This window comes from Oncorhynchus kisutch, linkage group LG11 (genome assembly GCF_002021735.2).
Source record: "Oncorhynchus kisutch isolate 150728-3 linkage group LG11, Okis_V2, whole genome shotgun sequence".
NCBI lineage: Eukaryota > Metazoa > Chordata > Actinopteri > Salmoniformes > Salmonidae > Oncorhynchus > Oncorhynchus kisutch.
Window position 1 is genome coordinate 12,906,741 of NC_034184.2, and position 20,123 is coordinate 12,926,863.

Genomic DNA, 20,123 nt, shown 5'->3' on the forward strand with positions numbered 1-20,123 from the left:
AAATAAATAAATTTAAAATCCTACAATGTGATTTTCTGGCAGGGTAGCCTAGTGGTTAGAGCGTTGGACTAGTAACCGAAAGGTTGCAAGTTCTAATCCCCGAGCTGACAAGGTACAAATCTGTCGTTCTGCCCCTGAACAGGCAGTTAACCCACTGTTCCTAGGCCGTCATTGAAAATACGAATTTGTTCTTAACTGACTTGCCTAGTAAAATTAAAATTAAATAGTTGAAGTGTACCTATGATGAAAATTACAGGCCTCTCTCATCTTTTTAAGTGGAGAACTTGCACAATTGGTGGCTGACTAAATACTTTTTTGCCCCACTGTATATAGTTGTTTTTTTAGATCGTACAAAATGTTCTCAGTTCTCCAACTAGCCTAATACGTTCTTCTGATGCTGAAAATTTAACACAGGCCATCTTTGGCTATTATAGTGGAGATTGAATTCATGATTAATCGATGCAACAACCAAAAATTATCATTGTAACCAACATCCATCACAGAAAACTTCCACCATAATTATAATCTCAATAATAACGCGCCTTTATTAAGCTGAACAATTAATCAAATGGCCACGCAGATTATTTACATTGACCCCACCCCCTTTGTTTTTACATTGCTGCTACTCGCTGCTTATTATCTATGCAGTCACTTTACCCCTACCCTACATGTACAAATTAGCTTGACTAACCTTTACCCCCCGCAATTGACTCGGAACTGGTACCCCTGTATATAGTCTTGTTATTGTTATGTCATTTTTTACTTCAGTTTATTTAGTAAATATTTTCTTATGCACTGCATCAGATGACCTGGCCTCCACAATCATCCGACCTCAACCCTATTGACATGATAAGGGAGGAGTTAGACCGCAGAGTGAAGGAAAAGCAGCCAACAAGTGCTCAGCATAGGTGGGAACTCCTTCAAGACTGTTGGAAAAGCATTCCAGGTGAAGCTGGTTGAGAGAATTCCAAAGTGTGCAAAGCTATCATCAAGTCAAATGGTGTCTACTTTGAAGAATCTCAAATATAACATTTATTTTTATTTGTTTAACACTTTTTTGGTTACTACATGATTCTATATGTGTTATTTCATAGTTTTAATGTCTTCACTATTATTCTACAATGTAGAAGATAGTAAAAAAGGCACTGTGTGTACATATATATGATATCCCTCATCTGCATAGCCAAAGAAGCCCATGAGATAGGCTTCTCAGGCTTTGGTAAAATAAACACACACACACTAGAGCTGGGACGCCTACTGTGTAAGCGACGGTTCAGGATGAGACAGTCATGACAATAAAATAACTGTCAAAACCATTTTTATTTTAAGTGTTTAAAAAAAAAAATTTTTTGCTATTACAATGGTGACCCCTGTGATCATTTGGCCGACCGATAACCGTCATAGGCCTGACACACACACACACACACACACACACACACACACACACACACACACACACACACACACACACACACATACAAAGAGTCTGCAGACTGAACTATCCTTTTTCTGAAGATGTAGATGTCATTGAGGGGTTGGGTTAAATGCGGAAGACACATTTCAGTTGAAGTCATTCAGTTGTACAACTGACTAGGTATCCCCCTTTCCCTTTCAGTTCGCTGCAGCTAGTGACTTTACCGAGCTGGCTAGCTAACTAGCTAATAAAAGTACTGAGTCAGAGCAAACGTAGCTAGCTAATACAGCCTGATACCAGTGCTGGTGGAGGCCTAAATCAGCATGTTGTTTGCGCAACAGTATCTTCTAAATCAAAGAGGAATAAGCAAAGCATGAATATGTTGGCTATATGAATAAAGATTTAATGTAGGCAAAGATTATAGGGTCCCCTAGGAAACACTGAACATCACTTGGTTCCTACCCTGTCACAATAACTCAATGGCATTTTCATTCATTGTCATGTCAAACAATACTGTATTCAAAGTGCCCACTATTATTTATATTTTATATAACTATAGAATTATAATAAACATTCTATTTCTGTGATTCCCAAAGTTCACCCAAGTGTTTTGATCTAAATCGCAATTGCAACATTTGGTTAAGAATAAGGTCTAGTTTTTTCCCCCATATCGTGGCAGTGTGGAAATGATCTCAAATGAATGCAGAAAATGCAGTCATTTCTGGAAATGCAGGAATTTATTTTAGGTTGAAGTTGAATTGAACAGTATAAAACAATCGGAATGGAGAAAGACCCATTGAAATAATTTAGAATACATGTGTTGCCACCCTAGGGTCACGCACTACTCATAAAGAAAATGTAGAACTTTTATTAATCAAAAACATAAAATACCATCAAATTTGAAAAATACCATGATATTTTTGCCATTTTTGTCTCTCGTCGTGATGTGTGTTCTGTCATATATTATTATTGTATTTTTGATTTTTAATCCCCCGTCCCTGCAGGAGGCCTTTTGGTTGGCTGTCATTGGAAATAAGAATTTGTTCTTAACTGACTTGCCTAGTTAAATAAAAAGGTAAAAATATTTATGTATATTTTTTTCATTATGTAAACACTCCAGCACACCAATCCCCTCAGCACATTGGGAAGTCAATTGCAATATATAGATTATCATCATTAACACTTTTCCCACAGTGCACCTCTCTGGGGAAGGGGACCTATGGGATTTGCTATTACAATGGTGACCCCTGTGATCATTTGGCCGACCGATAACCGTCATAGGCCTGACACACACACACACACACACACACACACACACACACACACACACACACACACACACACACACACATACAAAGAGTCTGCAGACTGAACTATCCTTTTTCTGAAGATGTAGATGTCATTGAGGGGTTGGGTTAAATGCGGAAGACACATTTCAGTTGAAGTCATTCAGTTGTACAACTGACTAGGTATCCCCCTTTCCCTTTCAGTTCGCTGCAGCTAGTGACTTTACCGAGCTGGCTAGCTAACTAGCTAATAAAAGTACTGAGTCAGAGCAAACGTAGCTAGCTAATACAGCCTGATACCAGTGCTGGTGGAGGCCTAAATCAGCATGTTGTTTGCGCAACAGTATCTTCTAAATCAAAGAGGAATAAGCAAAGCATGAATATGTTGGCTATATGAATAAAGATTTAATGTAGGCAAAGATTATAGGGTCCCCTAGGAAACACTGAACATCACTTGGTTCCTACCCTGTCACAATAACTCAATGGCATTTTCATTCATTGTCATGTCAAACAATACTGTATTCAAAGTGCCCACTATTATTTATATTTTATATAACTATAGAATTATAATAAACATTCTATTTCTGTGATTCCCAAAGTTCACCCAAGTGTTTTGATCTAAATCGCAATTGCAACATTTGGTTAAGAATAAGGTCTAGTTTTTTCCCCCATATCGTGGCAGTGTGGAAATGATCTCAAATGAATGCAGAAAATGCAGTCATTTCTGGAAATGCAGGAATTTATTTTAGGTTGAAGTTGAATTGAACAGTATAAAACAATCGGAATGGAGAAAGACCCATTGAAATAATTTAGAATACATGTGTTGCCACCCTAGGGTCACGCACTACTCATAAAGAAAATGTAGAACTTTTATTAATCAAAAACATAAAATACCATCAAATTTGAAAAATACCATGATATTTTTGCCATTTTTGTCTCTCGTCGTGATGTGTGTTCTGTCATATATTATTATTGTATTTTTGATTTTTAATCCCCCGTCCCTGCAGGAGGCCTTTTGGTTGGCTGTCATTGGAAATAAGAATTTGTTCTTAACTGACTTGCCTAGTTAAATAAAAAGGTAAAAATATTTATGTATATTTTTTTCATTATGTAAACACTCCAGCACACCAATCCCCTCAGCACATTGGGAAGTCAATTGCAATATATAGATTATCATCATTAACACTTTTCCCACAGTGCACCTCTCTGGGGAAGGGGACCTATGGGATTTGCTATTACAATGGTGACCCCTGTGATCATTTGGCCGACCGATAACCGTCATAGGCCTGACACACACACACACACACACACACACACACACACACACACACACACACACACACACACACACACACATACAAAGAGTCTGCAGACTGAACTATCCTTTTTCTGAAGATGTAGATGTCATTGAGGGGTTGGGTTAAATGCGGAAGACACATTTCAGTTGAAGTCATTCAGTTGTACAACTGACTAGGTATCCCCCTTTCCCTTTCAGTTCGCTGCAGCTAGTGACTTTACCGAGCTGGCTAGCTAACTAGCTAATAAAAGTACTGAGTCAGAGCAAACGTAGCTAGCTAATACAGCCTGATACCAGTGCTGGTGGAGGCCTAAATCAGCATGTTGTTTGCGCAACAGTATCTTCTAAATCAAAGAGGAATAAGCAAAGCATGAATATGTTGGCTATATGAATAAAGATTTAATGTAGGCAAAGATTATAGGGTCCCCTAGGAAACACTGAACATCACTTGGTTCCTACCCTGTCACAATAACTCAATGGCATTTTCATTCATTGTCATGTCAAACAATACTGTATTCAAAGTGCCCACTATTATTTATATTTTATATAACTATAGAATTATAATAAACATTCTATTTCTGTGATTCCCAAAGTTCACCCAAGTGTTTTGATCTAAATCGCAATTGCAACATTTGGTTAAGAATAAGGTCTAGTTTTTTCCCCCATATCGTGGCAGTGTGGAAATGATCTCAAATGAATGCAGAAAATGCAGTCATTTCTGGAAATGCAGGAATTTATTTTAGGTTGAAGTTGAATTGAACAGTATAAAACAATCGGAATGGAGAAAGACCCATTGAAATAATTTAGAATACATGTGTTGCCACCCTAGGGTCACGCACTACTCATAAAGAAAATGTAGAACTTTTATTAATCAAAAACATAAAATACCATCAAATTTGAAAAATACCATGATATTTTTGCCATTTTTGTCTCTCGTCGTGATGTGTGTTCTGTCATATATTATTATTGTATTTTTGATTTTTAATCCCCCGTCCCTGCAGGAGGCCTTTTGGTTGGCTGTCATTGGAAATAAGAATTTGTTCTTAACTGACTTGCCTAGTTAAATAAAAAGGTAAAAATATTTATGTATATTTTTTTCATTATGTAAACACTCCAGCACACCAATCCCCTCAGCACATTGGGAAGTCAATTGCAATATATAGATTATCATCATTAACACTTTTCCCACAGTGCACCTCTCTGGGGAAGGGGACCTATGGGATCTATGTGTTGGGAGCGAGCGCACATTGGATGCTTTGTAATGGCCACTTTATTCTCCCAGTATGTGCATGTCCAAGGGTTTGGCTCCAACAGGAAGCCAAAGGTAATGAGTCGCACCACCTTTTGCCCCCAGAACAGCCTCAATTCATCGGGCATGTGGTGCTGACCCAGAGATGCTGACCCATGTTGACTCCAATGCTTCCCACAGTTTTGTCAAGTTGGCAGGATGTCTTTTGTTGGTGGACCATTCTTGATACACATGGGAAACTGTTGAGCGTGAAAAACCCAGCACTGTTGCAGTTCTTGACACACTCAAACCGGTGCGCCTGGCACCTACTTCCATACCTCATTCAAAGGCACTTAAATCTTTTGTTTTGCCCATTCATCCTTTGAATGGCACACATATACAATCCATGTCTCAAGGCTTACAAATCCTTCTCTAACCTGTCTCCTCCCCTTCATCTACACTGATTGAAGTGGATTTAACTAGTGACATCAATAAGAGATCATAGCGTTCACCTGGATTCACCTGGATAAGTGTGTCTGACTCGATTTCAATCACACACACACTCTCTCAGCTTGTCTCTGAGGAACTACAGTCGTATCAGGTATCACGGAACATTTGGAATTGAAATAAAAGGGAGACGGGAAGGAAGAGAGGGGAAAAAACAGTTATCAAATCTCATTAGTGTTATAAAAACATGGGAAAGTTTGCAGCGCGCCTGACTTTGTGGAAGCGATTGGCTCAGCAGCTTTTTGCTGATCAAAGGGATTCACTCATTTAGAAATAAAAATCCAGTGAATTCTGGGTGCCGGGGCTCATCTAGAGTACAGGGCTTTACCATGTCATCTCCTCTCCGCTTTGCATCAGCCAACCAAAGGTAAAAGAAATGTGTGTATGTGTACAGTGTGTGTTCAACTAAGCAGAGTTTGCCCATGAACCATAACATTGCTTTTACTTTCCTTTGAGCAATGTGTCTAGGAGTTGTTTTTTGTTGTTGTTGGTACGCTGGGAATGTGGATTTGATATGTTCGTTCTGTCAGATTCATCTAGATACAGTAGAATACGTTTGGAGTACCTCTCTGATAGTAGACTTCCTCTGGGAAAGTTAAACAACTGGTTTAGAGATGGAGAGGGAGGATGGAGGGAGCGAGGGCGTTATCACTACCAAAGTGCATCCATCATCTCCACCTGGCAAATAAAGGGCTTCAGCTTTTGTTATTACACTGAACAAAAATAGAAATGCAACATGTAAAGTGTTGGTCCCATGTTTATGAGCTAAAATAAAAGAATCCGGAAATGTTCAATATTCACAAAAAGCTTATTTCTCTAAAATGTTGTGCACAAATTTGATTACATCCCAGTTAGTGAGCATTTCTCTTTTGCCAAGATAATCCATCCACCTGATAGGTGTGGCATATCAAAAAGCTGGTTAAACGGCATGATTATTATACAGGCCGCTCTAAAATGTGCAGTTTTGTCACACAACACAATGCTACAGATGTCTCAAGTTGAGGGAGCGTGCAATTGGAATGCTGACTGTAGGAATGTAGGAATGTTTTAGAGAATTTGGCAGTACGGCCAACCGGCCTCACAACCGCACAACCACTGGGGTAATGGTATGGGCAGGCATAACCTACGGACGATGAAAACAATTGCATTTTATCAATGGAAATTTGAATGCATAGAGATACCGTGACGAGATCCTGAGGTCCATTGTTGTGCCATTCATCCGCCGCCATCACCTCATGTTTCATTATGATAATCAAATCAAACTTTATTTGTCACATGCGCCAAATACAACAGGCGTAGTAGACCTTACTTATAATCTCTTAACCAACAATGCAGTTCAAGAAAGAGTTAAGAAAATATTTCCAAATAACCAAATTAAAAGTAACACAATTAAATAACAATAAGGCTATATACAGGGGGTACTGGTACCGAGTCAATGTGCGGGGGTACAAGTTAGTCGTGGTAATTTGTACATTTAAGAAAGGGGTAAAGTGACTATGCATAGATAATAAATCGTGATTAGCAGCAATGTAAAAACAAATGTCAATGTAAATAGTCTGGTGGCCATTTGATTCATTGTTCAGCAGTCTTTTGGTTTGGGGCTAGAAGCTGTTAAGGAGCCTTTTGGTCCTAGACTTGGCGCTCCGGTACCATATCATCACCTGGTATGACTGGTGGCATCATCACCTGGTATGGCATCTGCTCGGCATCTGACCGTAAGGCGCTATAGAGGGAAGTGTGTACGGCCCAGTACATCACTGGGGCCAAGCTTCCTGCCTATATACTAGGCGCTCTCGGTGGTGCAGCTGTAGAACCTTTCTCCATTCTCCTGAATGGGAAAAGGTGTTGTGGTGCCCTCTTCACGACTGTCTCGGTGTGTTTGGACCATGATAGTTTGTTGGTGATGTGGACACCAAGGAACTTGAAACTCTCGACCAGCTCCACTACGGCCACGTCAATGTTAATGAGGGCCTGTTTGGCCCGCCTTTTCCTGTAGTCCACGATCAGCTCCTTTGTCTTGCTCACATTGAGGGAGATGTTGTTGTCCTGGCACCACTCTGCCAGGTCTCTGACCTCCTCCCTATAGGCCGCCTCATCGTTGTTGGTGATCAGGCCTACCACTGTTGTGTCGTCAGCAAATGTAATGATTGTGTTGGAGTCATGATTGGCCACGCAGTCCTGGATGAACAGGGAGTACAGGAGGGGACGAAGCACACACCCCTGAGGGGCCCCAGTGTTGAGGATCAGCGTGGCAGACGTGTTGTTGCCTACCCTTACCGCCTGGGGGTGGCCATTCAGGAAGTTCAGGATCCAGTTGCAGAGGGAGGTGGGACCCAGGATCCTTAGCTTAGTGATGGATGAGCTTTGTGGGCACTATGGAATGCTGAATAAACAGCATTCTCACATACAGTAGGTGTTCCTTTTGTCCAGGTGGGAAAGGGCAGTGTGGAGTACGATTGAGATTGCGTCGTCTGTGGATCTGTTGGGGCGGTATGCAAATTGAAGTGGGTCTAGGGTATCTGGGATGATGCTGTTGATGTGAGCCATGACCAGCCTTTCAAAGCACTTCATGGCCACCGACGTGAGTGCTATGTGGCGGTAATCGTTTAGGCAGGTTACCTTCACTTCCTTGGGCACAGGGACTATTGTGTCTGCTTGAAACATGTAGGTATTACAGACTTTTTATCATTTCTAAAAACCTGTTTTCACTTTGCCATTATGGGGTATTGTGTGAGATTGCTGAGGATTTAAAAAAAAATGTAATCCATTTTAGAATAAGGCTGTAACAAAATGTGGAAAAAGTCAAGGGGTCTGAAAACTTTCCGAAGGCACTGTACACACTGTATCTGTATTCCCAGGCATGTGAAATCCATAGATTAGGGCCTAATGAATTTATTGATTTCCTTATATGAACTGTAACTCTTTGAAATTGTTGCATGTTGGGTTTATATTTTTGTTCAGTATATTTTGTTTTCTTTCCTACTTTTCTCTGAGGTAGAAGATAATAACCTCAGAAGGGCTCCCCAGCTTGGAGGCTACTACTCTAACTCACACAGATTAAAAAGTAAAATCTCTAACTACTCTGTGTGTTCTCTGGCAGTTTGGAAATTACATTTTTCTTATTATTTTTTCCACGACACACATTTCTATAATAACTTCTTGTTGGTATTGTATGAGAACACAACAATAATTTGCAGCTGCCATTAGTCTCTCATTTTGAAAGGAGTGAGACAGGGAGAGAGGGGAGGGATGGAGAGCTCATCTGTGGGGAGAACAAAACAGGAGTAATAATAGAGAGACTCAATCACAGTCTCTCTCTCTGACTCTATGGGCATCCCAGACCTTGTTCTGTCTGCATAGAGTCATTTCCAACGGAGAAGAAAAGTGGCTTTTGAGAAAGACAAAGACAGGGAATGGAGAACAAGCAATTTGCCTCCTCCATAAATGTCCTATAATCTAGTGCCGGAGAAGAATGCTGCGCTGCTCTGTCTCTCATCTCTCTCTCTCTATCCATCTCTCTCTATATTTTTCTTCTCCCTCCTCTCCATCATTTTCAGCACAGGGTGAAACAGAGCTGCGTGATTCTGGTGTTTCCTGCCGGGTAGTGATTTTCAGGCCCTGCTGCCATCGGAACAGTACAGTATCAGGAAGTCTGGAATGACTGGCCCAGAGTTGCTGTGACCTGGTTGGCTGGTTGTAAATTGGAACATTTTGTTTATTAAAAACATTATAAAACTCAATTTCTATAATATCAGTAGTCTCTCTTTGAAATGCCATTCAAGAACAGGTGCATGGACCTTTTGTATCAGAAATACCTATTTTTACATATCTTGCACACAGTGATACATCAAATCTGTGTTTTTAAGACTTGAAGAGGAAGACACAAAGCCCCTTTCACACACAGACAACAATGGCAAACAGTACTCATCAATCTAGTCCATTCAGAATAATAGTCATGTTTCCATAGTGATCTATTAGACAAATAGAACCCTGAGAACACACCACATAGACAACAAAAACTATATAGGATACAGCCATGGTCTGAGGCTATACTAAGCACTAGTAACAACAGGTGTCATTAAATCACTTCAAATGTATTTACGTAACCATTTAGCTAGAATATAGAAGTTCAATGCTAAATCCATCAACTGAACTTCCCAGCAAAACATTGAATGACCTCTGATTCCTTTCTCTACCAATCGGATCATTGTTGTCATATCAGCCATTACTTTACCCTCCAATACCAACATCCTGTCACTACTTATCAGGGGGTACACATCTGGAGGTAGCTGCCCAGGCCTGTCCTACTCTGACCGGGGTGCACGTTATGTCTTCACACCACACTGCAGTGGCAGAGATACAAGAGCAGACTTGTATCTAAGTTAAGTTCGGGAGCCAGCCAAACAGGCTCGACTATCTCTCTGCTGAGGTTGTGTCACCTGTCGTGTCCCATCATTTCTGGTTTCACCTTGATACACTGTGGCTCCGCTTCCTGACAGAGTGGAGTGGAACCGAGCAGGGCAGTGACATGTTTCCCCTCAGGGGAGAACAGGAAGGAAGGTTTCTCACCTAGTCAATGTGCTAGGTACAACAAAAAACAGTTATCTAGGCCAGGGCATATGTTGGGTGTTAGTTTACTAGTTACTCCATTCAACAACTTAACACAGAAATGGGATATAAGAAAAACTAGGATGTCTTGATCTGCAAATTGAATTTGTGTTTGTTTAGTACACTAGGATCCGGTGTTAGTGTGTCCCTTACCTGGTATACATGGTAAGCGTTGGCAGCGCGGCCTTGCAGAAACACAGAGGGAATCCAGACATTGATTAAAGCACGGTGAGCCCTGGGTTTGAGAATTACACAGTAGAGGGTAAAGACACAGTAGTATTCATGGCAGGAAACATATCATTCATTCCAAATACTACTAAAGTAAGGGTCTTCAAGACATGTCAAGAATTCACTACTATTACTATGCTTATATGAAGATTATTCAGTCAGGAATTATAACCATGAAGTGCAACAATATTTGCCTGGCTACCCATCCACATCTCTCCGATCAAACGCCATCCCCACGTTTCTTCTACATGATGAATGTATGGAGAGATTGATAGAGCAGCAGAATTAAATTCAGGATGAGTTGTCTGGCAAGTAGAGTATAAAACCATGGTAACTTTTACCTTGGTGTCCCAGGGGCAGCAGGTCATTTAAAAAAAGGGCTACTACCTACATTAAAACTCCTTGCGGAGACCTTTCATTAAGGAAATGGAAAGAACCCTAAGGGAGATAAATTGTTACCCAGAGGACACACTGTTTCAGACACCCAGGGTGTGTTCAAAATCGGAAACTATCCCTTATATAGTACACTACTTTTGACTAGAGCTCTATGGGTCCTGGTCAAAAGTAGTCCACTATATAGGGAATAGGCTGCCATTTCAGGCACCCAGTAATAGCCAGGTGTTACAGCCCTCTTAACCTCTACTCCTGTTCCATATGTTTAATGAGGGGCAGAACTGATTTAAACAGCACAGTGACATAGCAACAGCCTCCCTCCCTCTCTCATCACAAAGGTTGAACTGTGTTCTCTTTTCACCGGAACAAATTAGGACAGTCATCATGAGGGTGCCAGCTCAACTCTGTTTTAACACTCCTCTCTTAATGAGACAAGGGTCATCCCTGGATCAGGAGAGCTACTGTAGTGTCAACAGGCTTTCTTTACAACTAGACATTTACACATGTGAAAATTGTAGTCATTTAGCAGACGCTCTTATCCAGAGAGACTTACAGCTAGTGCATTCACCTTAAAGCGCAATTACGCCACTTTTCAACCTCATATTCATTATCTCCAGCATCATAGCAGTGTCTACATATGTGAAAACGACTTGTTTCTATGATCCGTGGTTAAAAACATATAGTCCTAAAAAATGCTTCCCTCTGACATCACAGAACGAGTTTCTAGCCAGAGGCAGGGTATGTCTAGCCAGAGGCAGGGTATCTCTAGCCACAGGCAGGGTATCTCTAGCCAGAGGCAGGGTATGTCTAGCCAGAGGCAGGGTATGTCTAGCCAGAGGCAGGGTATGTCTAGCCAGAGGCAGGGTATCTCTAGCCAGAGGCAGGGTATGTCTAGCCAGAGGCAGGGTATGTCTAGCCAGAGGCAGGGTATGTCTAGCCAGAGGCAGGGTATCTCTAGCCAGAGGCAGGGTATCTCTAGCCAGAGGCAGGGTATCTCTAGCCAGAGGCAGGGTATCTCTAGCCAGAGGCAGGGTATGTCTAGCCAGAGGCAGGGTATGTCTAGCCAGAGGCAGGGTATCTCTAGCCAGAGGCAGGGTATCTCTAGCCAGAGGCAGGGTATCTCTAGCCAGAGGCAGGGTATTTCTAGCCAGAGGCAGGGTATTTCTAGCCAGAGGCAGGGTATTTCCTTGCTCCCCTCATCACTGCGAATCTCATAGAGTTTGAAAATCACTGTTTCTAAAATGTTTTAACTTTTGATGATGTCATCTACAAAATGGTAGAAATATGCCATTTTCACTCATGTAGACACTGGTGCCGTACTGGAGATAATGAAAATTAGGTTGAAAAGTGGTGGAATTGCCCTTTAAGATCGCTGGGTGAGACAGACAAATACCACAGTCATAGTAAGTACAATTTTACCTCAAAGTAGTTATCATAAAGTACTAGCCAGGTTCTATTAGCAGTTAGTACAACACCTGCATATACTGTGTATATGCAGGTGGCCAAAAGTAGTTCAACATCTCAATCCAAAATCCTGGGCATGAATATGGAGTTGGTCCCCCCCTTTGCTGCTATAACAGCCTCCACTCTTCTGGGAAGGATTTCCACTAGATGTTGGAACATTGCTGCGGGGACTTGCTTCCATTCAGCCACAGGAGCATTAGTGAGGTCGGGCACTGATGTTAGGCAATTAGAAACAGGAAAGGGCCTTCCCCAAACTGTCACCACAAAAAGCACGGAATAATCTAGAATAGCATTGTATGCTTTAGCGTTAAGATTTCCCTTCACTGGAACTAAGGGGTCTAGCCCGAACCATGAAAAACAGCCCCAGACCATTATTTCTTCTCCACCAAATGTTACAGTTAGCAATATGCATTCAGGCAGGTAGCGTTCTCCTGGCATCCGCCAAACCCAGATTCATATGTCGGACTGCCAGATGATGAAGCGCTATTCATCACTCCAGAGAATGCATTTCCATTGCTCTGGGGTTCAATGGTGGCGAGCTTTACACCACTCCAGCCGACGCTTGGTGTTGCACATGGTGATCTTATGCCTGTATGTGGCTGCTCGGCCATGGAAACCCCTTTCATGAAGCTCCCGACTAACAGTTAATGTGCTGAAGTTGCTTCCAGAGACAGTTTGGAACTCTGTAGTAACTGTTGCAATCGAGAACAGACGATTTATACATGCTACGCGCTTCAGCACTCGGCGGTCCCATTCTGTGAGCTTGTGTGGCCTACCACTTCGTGGCTGAGCCGTTGTTGCTCCTAGACTTTTCCACATCACAATAACAGCATTTAGAGGGCAGCTCTAGCAGGGTAGAAATGTAACAAACTGACTTGTTGGAAAGGTGGTATCCTATGACGCTGTCAAGTTGAAAGTCACTGAGCTCTTCAGTACGGGGCATTCTACTGACAATGTTTGTCTATGATTGCATGGCTGTGTGCTCAATTGTATACACCTGTCAGCAACGGCTGAAATAGCCAAATCCACTCAAATTAAGAGGTGTCCACATACTTTTGGTCATGTGTATGTTTACAGTATACCGAGTTGATAGCGTACTAGGAATAATCAAGTGGTTTAGTATCTTCTGACTGGGGAGCTACAGGGCTGGGGTTGGCCACTGTCAGAGGTTTTCAAAGAGAAAGGTAGAAGGAGAAACCAGGAGTAAGAGAGGAAGAAAGACATTTTCAGAGATGTCTGTAAACTGTCCCCTACCTTCCCTCACCTGAGGTGATAGAGATACAGATGATAATGATCAAGCTGAGACATGGGACCAGACATACACATATATATAGTAGGGACACCACTCATGTGATAAGAGAAGCTGCTTACGTCTCAAAATCTGATAGGCTGGGGTCGTCAGAAGTCTGGCTCAGGTCACCAGGAACCTTTTTTCAAAAGCAAGGCGAGAGATGGAGAGCGAGAGAAGGAGAGAGCGAGAGAAAAATCTAAATGTCACTGTTTATACAAAATGTCACGTCAGCAACCCTCTACACACCCCTGTGTGTCTGTGCTACAGGGTTGGGTAGACCCTGAGGGAGGTGTCTGTCTGTGTGACTAGTGAAGCAGAGCACCATGACATTACTGTACTCTGCCACCACCCCCATCCCATCACCACCACTATCACATCAACGTACTGTACACACTAGTAAAGCTCAGTGTGTGACCCCATAGGGCCTCTTGTTGTTGTTAATCCCTGGATTGGAGGGAGCTCCAGCAGCAGAGGAGGACACTGTTACCCAGCATGGCTGTAAGGGATTCCTATAATCTGTCTGCTTCTTCTCCTTAAATCCCCCATGGCCCTGGGACACATGCAGGGGTAATCCTTTGTGTGTGTGTGTCAACACCCTTCTGTCTTTCATTTTCAATGTGTCTATATGAGAAGAGTATGGTCTGGTGTAGAGAGGATGAAGTTGGGTGTCACACCCCAGAGACAGGGCCACAGGGCTGAGGATAGAGTGGGCCACATCAACCTCTACTCTCTTCCAGCCGCAGCCCCCTGTGTCAGGTCTGGAATGTTAAGTCACAAGCTCTGCTGGTTGGCTACTGCGTAGCAACCTAGCGGTGCCAAAATCTCTGGTCTGCCCTAGAAAGCTTATGTACAGTTGAAGTCAGAAGTTTACATACACCTTAGCCAAATACATTTAAACTCAGTTTTTCACAATTCCTGACATTTAATCCAAGTAAAAGTTCCCTGTCTTAGGTCAGTTAGGATCACCACTTTATTTTAAGAATGTGAAATATCAAAATAATAGTAGAGAATTATTTATTTCAGCTTTTATTTCTTTCATCACATTCCCAGTGGGTCAGATGATTGCATACACTCAATTAGTATTTGGTGGCAGAGCTTTGTGATGGCCACTTCGATACCGTGACTTTGTTGTCCTTCAGCCATTTTTCCACAACTTTGGAAGTATGCTTGCGGTCATTGTACATTTGGGAGACCCATTTGTGACCAAGTTTTAACTTCCTGACCGATGTCTTGAGATGTTGCTTCAATATAGTCACATCATTTTCCTTCCGCAAGATTAAATCTATTTTATGAAGTGTACCAGTCCCTCCTGCAGCAAAGCACCCCCACAACATGATGCTGCCACCCCCGTGCTTCACGGTTGGGATGGTGTTCTTCGGCTTGCAAGCCTCCCCCCTTTTCCTCCAAACATAAATGGTTATTAAGGCCAAACAGTTCTATTTTTGTTTAATCAGACCAGAGGACAATTCTCCAGAGAGTACAATCGTGGTCCCCATGTGTAGTTGCAAACCATGGTCTAGCTTTTTTTGGCGGTTTTGGAGCGGTGGCTTTTTCCTTGTTGAGCGGCCTTTCAGGTTATGTCGATATAGGACTCGTTTTACTGTGGATATAGATACTTTTGTACCTGTTTCCCCCAGCATCTTCACAAGGTCCTGTGCTCTTGTTCTGGGATTGATTTGCACTTTTCACACCAAAGTACGTTCATCTCTAGGAGACTGAACGCATCTCCTTCCTGAGCGGTATGACGGCTGCGTGATCCCATGGTGCTTATACAGATGAACGTGGTACCTTCAGACATTTGGAAATTGCTCCCAAGGATGAACCAGACTTGTGGATGTCAACAATTTATTTTCTGAGGTCTTGGCTGAATTCTTTAGATTTTCCCATGATATCAAGCAAATAGGCACTGAGTTTGAAGGTAGGCCTTGAAATACATCCACAGGTACACTTGACTCAAATTATGTCAATTAGCCTATCAGAAGCTTCTAAAGCAATCACACAATTTTCTGGAATTTTCCAAGCTGTTTAAAGGCACAGTCAACTTAGTGTATGTAAACTTCTGACCCACTGGAATTGTGATACAGGGAATTATAAGTGTAAACAATTGTTGGAAAAATGACTTGTGTCATGCACAAAGTAGATGTCCTAACCGACTTGCCAAAACTATAGTTTGTTAACAAGACATTTATGGAGTGGTTGAAAAACGAGTTTTAATGACTCCAACCTAAGTGTATGTAAACTTCCGACTCCAACTGTAAATTCTGATCGCAAAGACATCCAAACATTATTTTTAGATGCATGTTTTGGGATCTAAAATGTGTTTATTATGATCAAGTTCGATCCCCACACTGAATTATTTCAAAGTTCGCTACAAATTGAGATATTTAATGAAATAGTGATTAATTCTGACTACTAACTTGTCGTCACACAACATGTGTTGGCACAGACCAATCATGGGCTGGTAGGCTACAGACCAATCATGGGCCGGTAGGCTACGAGGAGGCTCTCTCAGGCAAGATGAAAACGATTACGTAAACTATGATCCTTTGCTAGTTACATACACTTTCACCATGATCCTTAGTGATTTTTTGGATGCCATTGAAATCCTTCCGGCCAGCCAGTGTGCAGCCAGAGCTGGGCCAGCAGATGAGGACTTGAGCTCTAGAATAAGAGGTGGTATCTGTAGCCTAGGGCAGTTGATTTATACCCGAGTGGCCAAAAAGCTCCCCCTGGGTGTGTGTGTGTGAGTGCATGTAGAGGGTAACTCACTGGTCCTCTGAGGTCGATGAGTTCCTGTTTCATCTGTATGATGAGGTGGTCCTTGGCCATCATAGAACGGTACAGACGCTCATTGAACTCTATCAACTCGCCATGCATCTCAGCCACCTAGGAAAAACACACACACACACACAGGGTTAGTTACGGTCTGGAACACACACACACCTGATCCGTGCAGCTGTATATGAACTAAAACAACAGACTCCAAATAACAGTCAAAAATGATACACGGAGGAACAGTAAAACGGACAGTTTGGCAAGGAAGTACAATTAGCTAAAAGGATGCTCATGCACACACACACACACACAGCGTGGTTGAGTCCAGGCTGCTTGTGACATCAGCCTTCAGTGTCCCTAACAGACCTGGACAGGATGATAGGTTGCTGCCACCAGCGTGTCACGAACAGAGACAGCTAGACAGCTGTGACATGCATTCATTTGTCAGATGACATCAGGTGTCAGGGTAGATTGAGGAAAGGGACGACTGTGTATGACAGGTGAATGATGTCATTTCTGATGTCTGTACCCATTACTGACCCCAATACATGGAGGATACCACCTCAAACACACTGGGTTATGATCCTAAACATTGTAGAGACTCAATGTTCTAGCCTGGTTGTCTGTTTTGGAATGTTTTGCATGAAAACGACCAAGGAATTAACTTCAGTATCAGGCTAGTTAAAGAATGGTTTCCTTAAGAGGGCTCTTTGTTATGAGGGAGTAAGAGTACAGACAATCCTTATCTTATAGTGCAAAGTTGAAAACTAACCTCAACATGGCATCTGGCCTCAGCCTCCAGTATTTATGCTGCAGTAGTTTATGTGTCGGGGGGCTGGGGTCAGTTTGTTATATCTGGAGTACTTCTCCTGTCCTATTCGGTGTCCTGTGTGAATCTAAGTGTGCTTTCTCTAATTCTCTCCTTCTCTCTTTCTTTCTCTCTCTCTGAGGACCTGAGCCCTAGGACCATGCCCCAGGACTACCTGACATGATGACTCCTTGCTGTCCCCAGTCCACCTGGCCATGCTGCTGTTCCAGTTTCAACTGACCTGAGCCCTAGGACCATGCCCCAGGACTACCTGACATGATGACTCCTTGCTGTCCCCAGTCCACCTGGCCATGCTGCTGCTCCAGTTTCAACTTCCACCTGACTGTGCTGCTGCTCCAGTTTCAACTGTTCTGCCTTATTATTATTTGACCATGCTGGTCATTTATGAACATTTGAACATCTTGGCCATGTTCTGTTATAATCTCCACAGATTACAGTGTCCCAAAACTTTTTGTAGTTAGAGCTACAGCATGCGAATTTCTGCCTTTTCTGCGTGTATTGGTTTCTGACTTCCCTGAACAGTTGCATATCGTGGGGACTACTACGGCACAGCCAGAAGAGGACTGGCCACCCCACATAGCCTGGTTCCTCTCTAGGTTTCTTCCTAGGTTTTGGCCTTTCTAGGGAGTTTTTCCTAGCCACCGTGCTTCTACACCTGCATTGCTAGCTGTTTGGGGTTTTAGGCTGGGTTTCTGTACAGCACTTTGAGATATCAGCTGATGTACGAAGGGCTATATAAATCTATTTTATTTTATTTTATTTGATCTGGGAAAAGTGAGGAAACAAACTTTCCGTTTGTTAGTTTTCCAGCTTGGCTAGAATGATCTCATAGTTAGCTAACATTTCAACATTCACCTGGCTTTCTAGTTCACTATTCATACATAGACTCATTTAACTTTCCAGACTTTAGAATGAATTCAAATACAGTGACCTCAGGACCTGGTAGAGAGAGTTGAACATTGAAATGCAGAACTTGACATCTTTGAAGGCAGCACCATGAAGTCCTGCTTCCACTGTTTCTACTTTGAAATGCACTCAACATTCAACTTTCCCATCTCAGGAGTGAACCTGCAGCTTCCTTGAAGTCGTCTAACTCTACAGAGACCGGGAGTTACAAAGGGCATAGTGAATGGTGTGAATACACACAAGCACATGTGCTGTGGTGGAAAAAGTAACCAATTTTCATACCTGAGTAAAAGATACATTAAAAGAAAAATGGCGTAAAAGTCACCCAGTAAAATACTACTTGAGGAAAAGTATTTGGTTTTAAAGCTACTTAACCCTTGTGTTGTCTTAAGGGTAAAAAATGACCCCCTAAATTATATTTTGTCAACTTGAAATGTTATGACTTTCCTAGAGTGACCCCAACATTTGAAAAAGCGAAACATCGCCTTTGTTCATATTTCCGTGGAAAGCTGTACACTACCAGGGTACAAAGATTGTCTTAGGGTCATTTTTACCCGGCAGTTATAAAATCATTTACACACCACAAAAACCACAAAGACACACACATTCACACAATGAGAAATTGAGATTGTGTGCTACTGATTGAACTCAGACAAAACTAAAACTTTCTTGTGCATGTGCAGCATCTCCACTCCACGACCCCCCCCCACACACACACAATAAAAACTATTTCAGACAAAATAAACATTTCTTGAAAGCATTGTTTACTAATGGGGAATGCAGTCAGAGGCTATAAAGGTGCTGCATATGACAGTCCCCCAGTTCTCTCTTTGCTGAAGCCATGAGTGCACGTTTCAGTGCCCAACAGGTTGTAGATTTGGATTTTACAGATGTCCAGGAGGAACAAGAGAACAATGATTTAGAAGAGGAGGAGGTATCTGATGAAGAAGATGGGGAAGAATACAACCCAGAGCACGATGCATCCTCTTCAGATGAAGAAGAAATCCCCCAAGCTGAAAGAGAGACATTTTTTTCAAAGAACAGCTAAATAACATGGTCCTTGTCACCATATGACAACCAGGGCAGGATGGCAGCACAAAATGTCATAAGGATGACCCCAGGACCCACAAGACATGCAGTTGCCCATGGCCAGGACATCGCTTCAACATTCTACATGTTCATCACACCAGCCATCGAAAAAATCATCCCAGAGATGACACATTTGGAGGGTTTCCGTAAATATAGAGACAACTGGAAAAGGATGGATGAGATTGACCTGCGTGCCTACATAGGGCTGCTAATCTTAACAGGTGTGTATAGGTCCCGAGACGAGGCTACATGTAGTCTCTTGGATGCAGAGAGTGGAAGGGCGATTTTCCGTGCCATGATGCCACTAAAAGTCCTTCACACTTTCTCAAGTTGAAAAACCTGGAGCTGCAAAACCTGGACCAGTACAAATCAGCTGGGCTAGACAATCTGGACCCTCTCTTTCTAAAACTATCCGCCGCCACGGTTGCAACTCTTATTACCAGCCTGTTCAACCTCTCATATCATCCGAGATCCCTAAAGATTGGAAAGCTGCCACGGTCATCCCCCTCTTCAAAGGGGGTGACACCCTAGACCCAAACTGTTACAGACCTATATCCATCCTGCCCTGCCTGTCTAAAGTCTTCGAAAGCCAAGTTAATAAACAGATCACTGACCATTTCGAATCCCACAGTACCTTCTCCGCTGTGCAACCCAGCTTCCGAGCCGGTCAAGGGTGCACCTCAGCCACGCTCAAGGTGCTAAACGATATCATAACCGCCATCGATAAATGACAGTACTGTGCAGCCGTCTTCATCGACCTAGCCAAGGCTTTCGACTCTGTCAATCACAGTATTCTTATCGGCAGACT

The 20,123-nt window shown here is 42.4% G+C and overlaps 1 protein-coding gene across 4 annotated transcripts in view; it reads right to left on the reverse strand.

Moving 5' to 3' along the window:
* The window catches only part of LOC109898932 (sorting nexin-29), a 154,041-nt gene that overhangs the window by 36,175 nt on the left and 97,743 nt on the right, over nucleotides 1-20,123 (reverse strand). Inside the window, exons 16-19 of one of the 4 annotated variants that reach the window (XM_031835305.1) lie at nucleotides 16,486-16,602; nucleotides 13,797-13,852; nucleotides 10,494-10,575; nucleotides 8,617-10,313 (exon numbers count right to left, since the gene is read on the reverse strand). In XM_031835305.1, the coding sequence (XP_031691165.1) occupies nucleotides 10,302-10,313; nucleotides 10,494-10,575; nucleotides 13,797-13,852; nucleotides 16,486-16,602 (267 nt within the window). In that variant the 3' untranslated portion in view covers nucleotides 8,617-10,301. Of the gene's footprint in view, nucleotides 1-8,615; nucleotides 10,314-10,493; nucleotides 10,576-13,796; nucleotides 13,853-16,485; nucleotides 16,603-20,123 lie in introns of those variants that run through there. The other 3 variants (XM_020493985.2, XM_031835306.1, XR_004211563.1) reach the window with 3 other exon arrangements.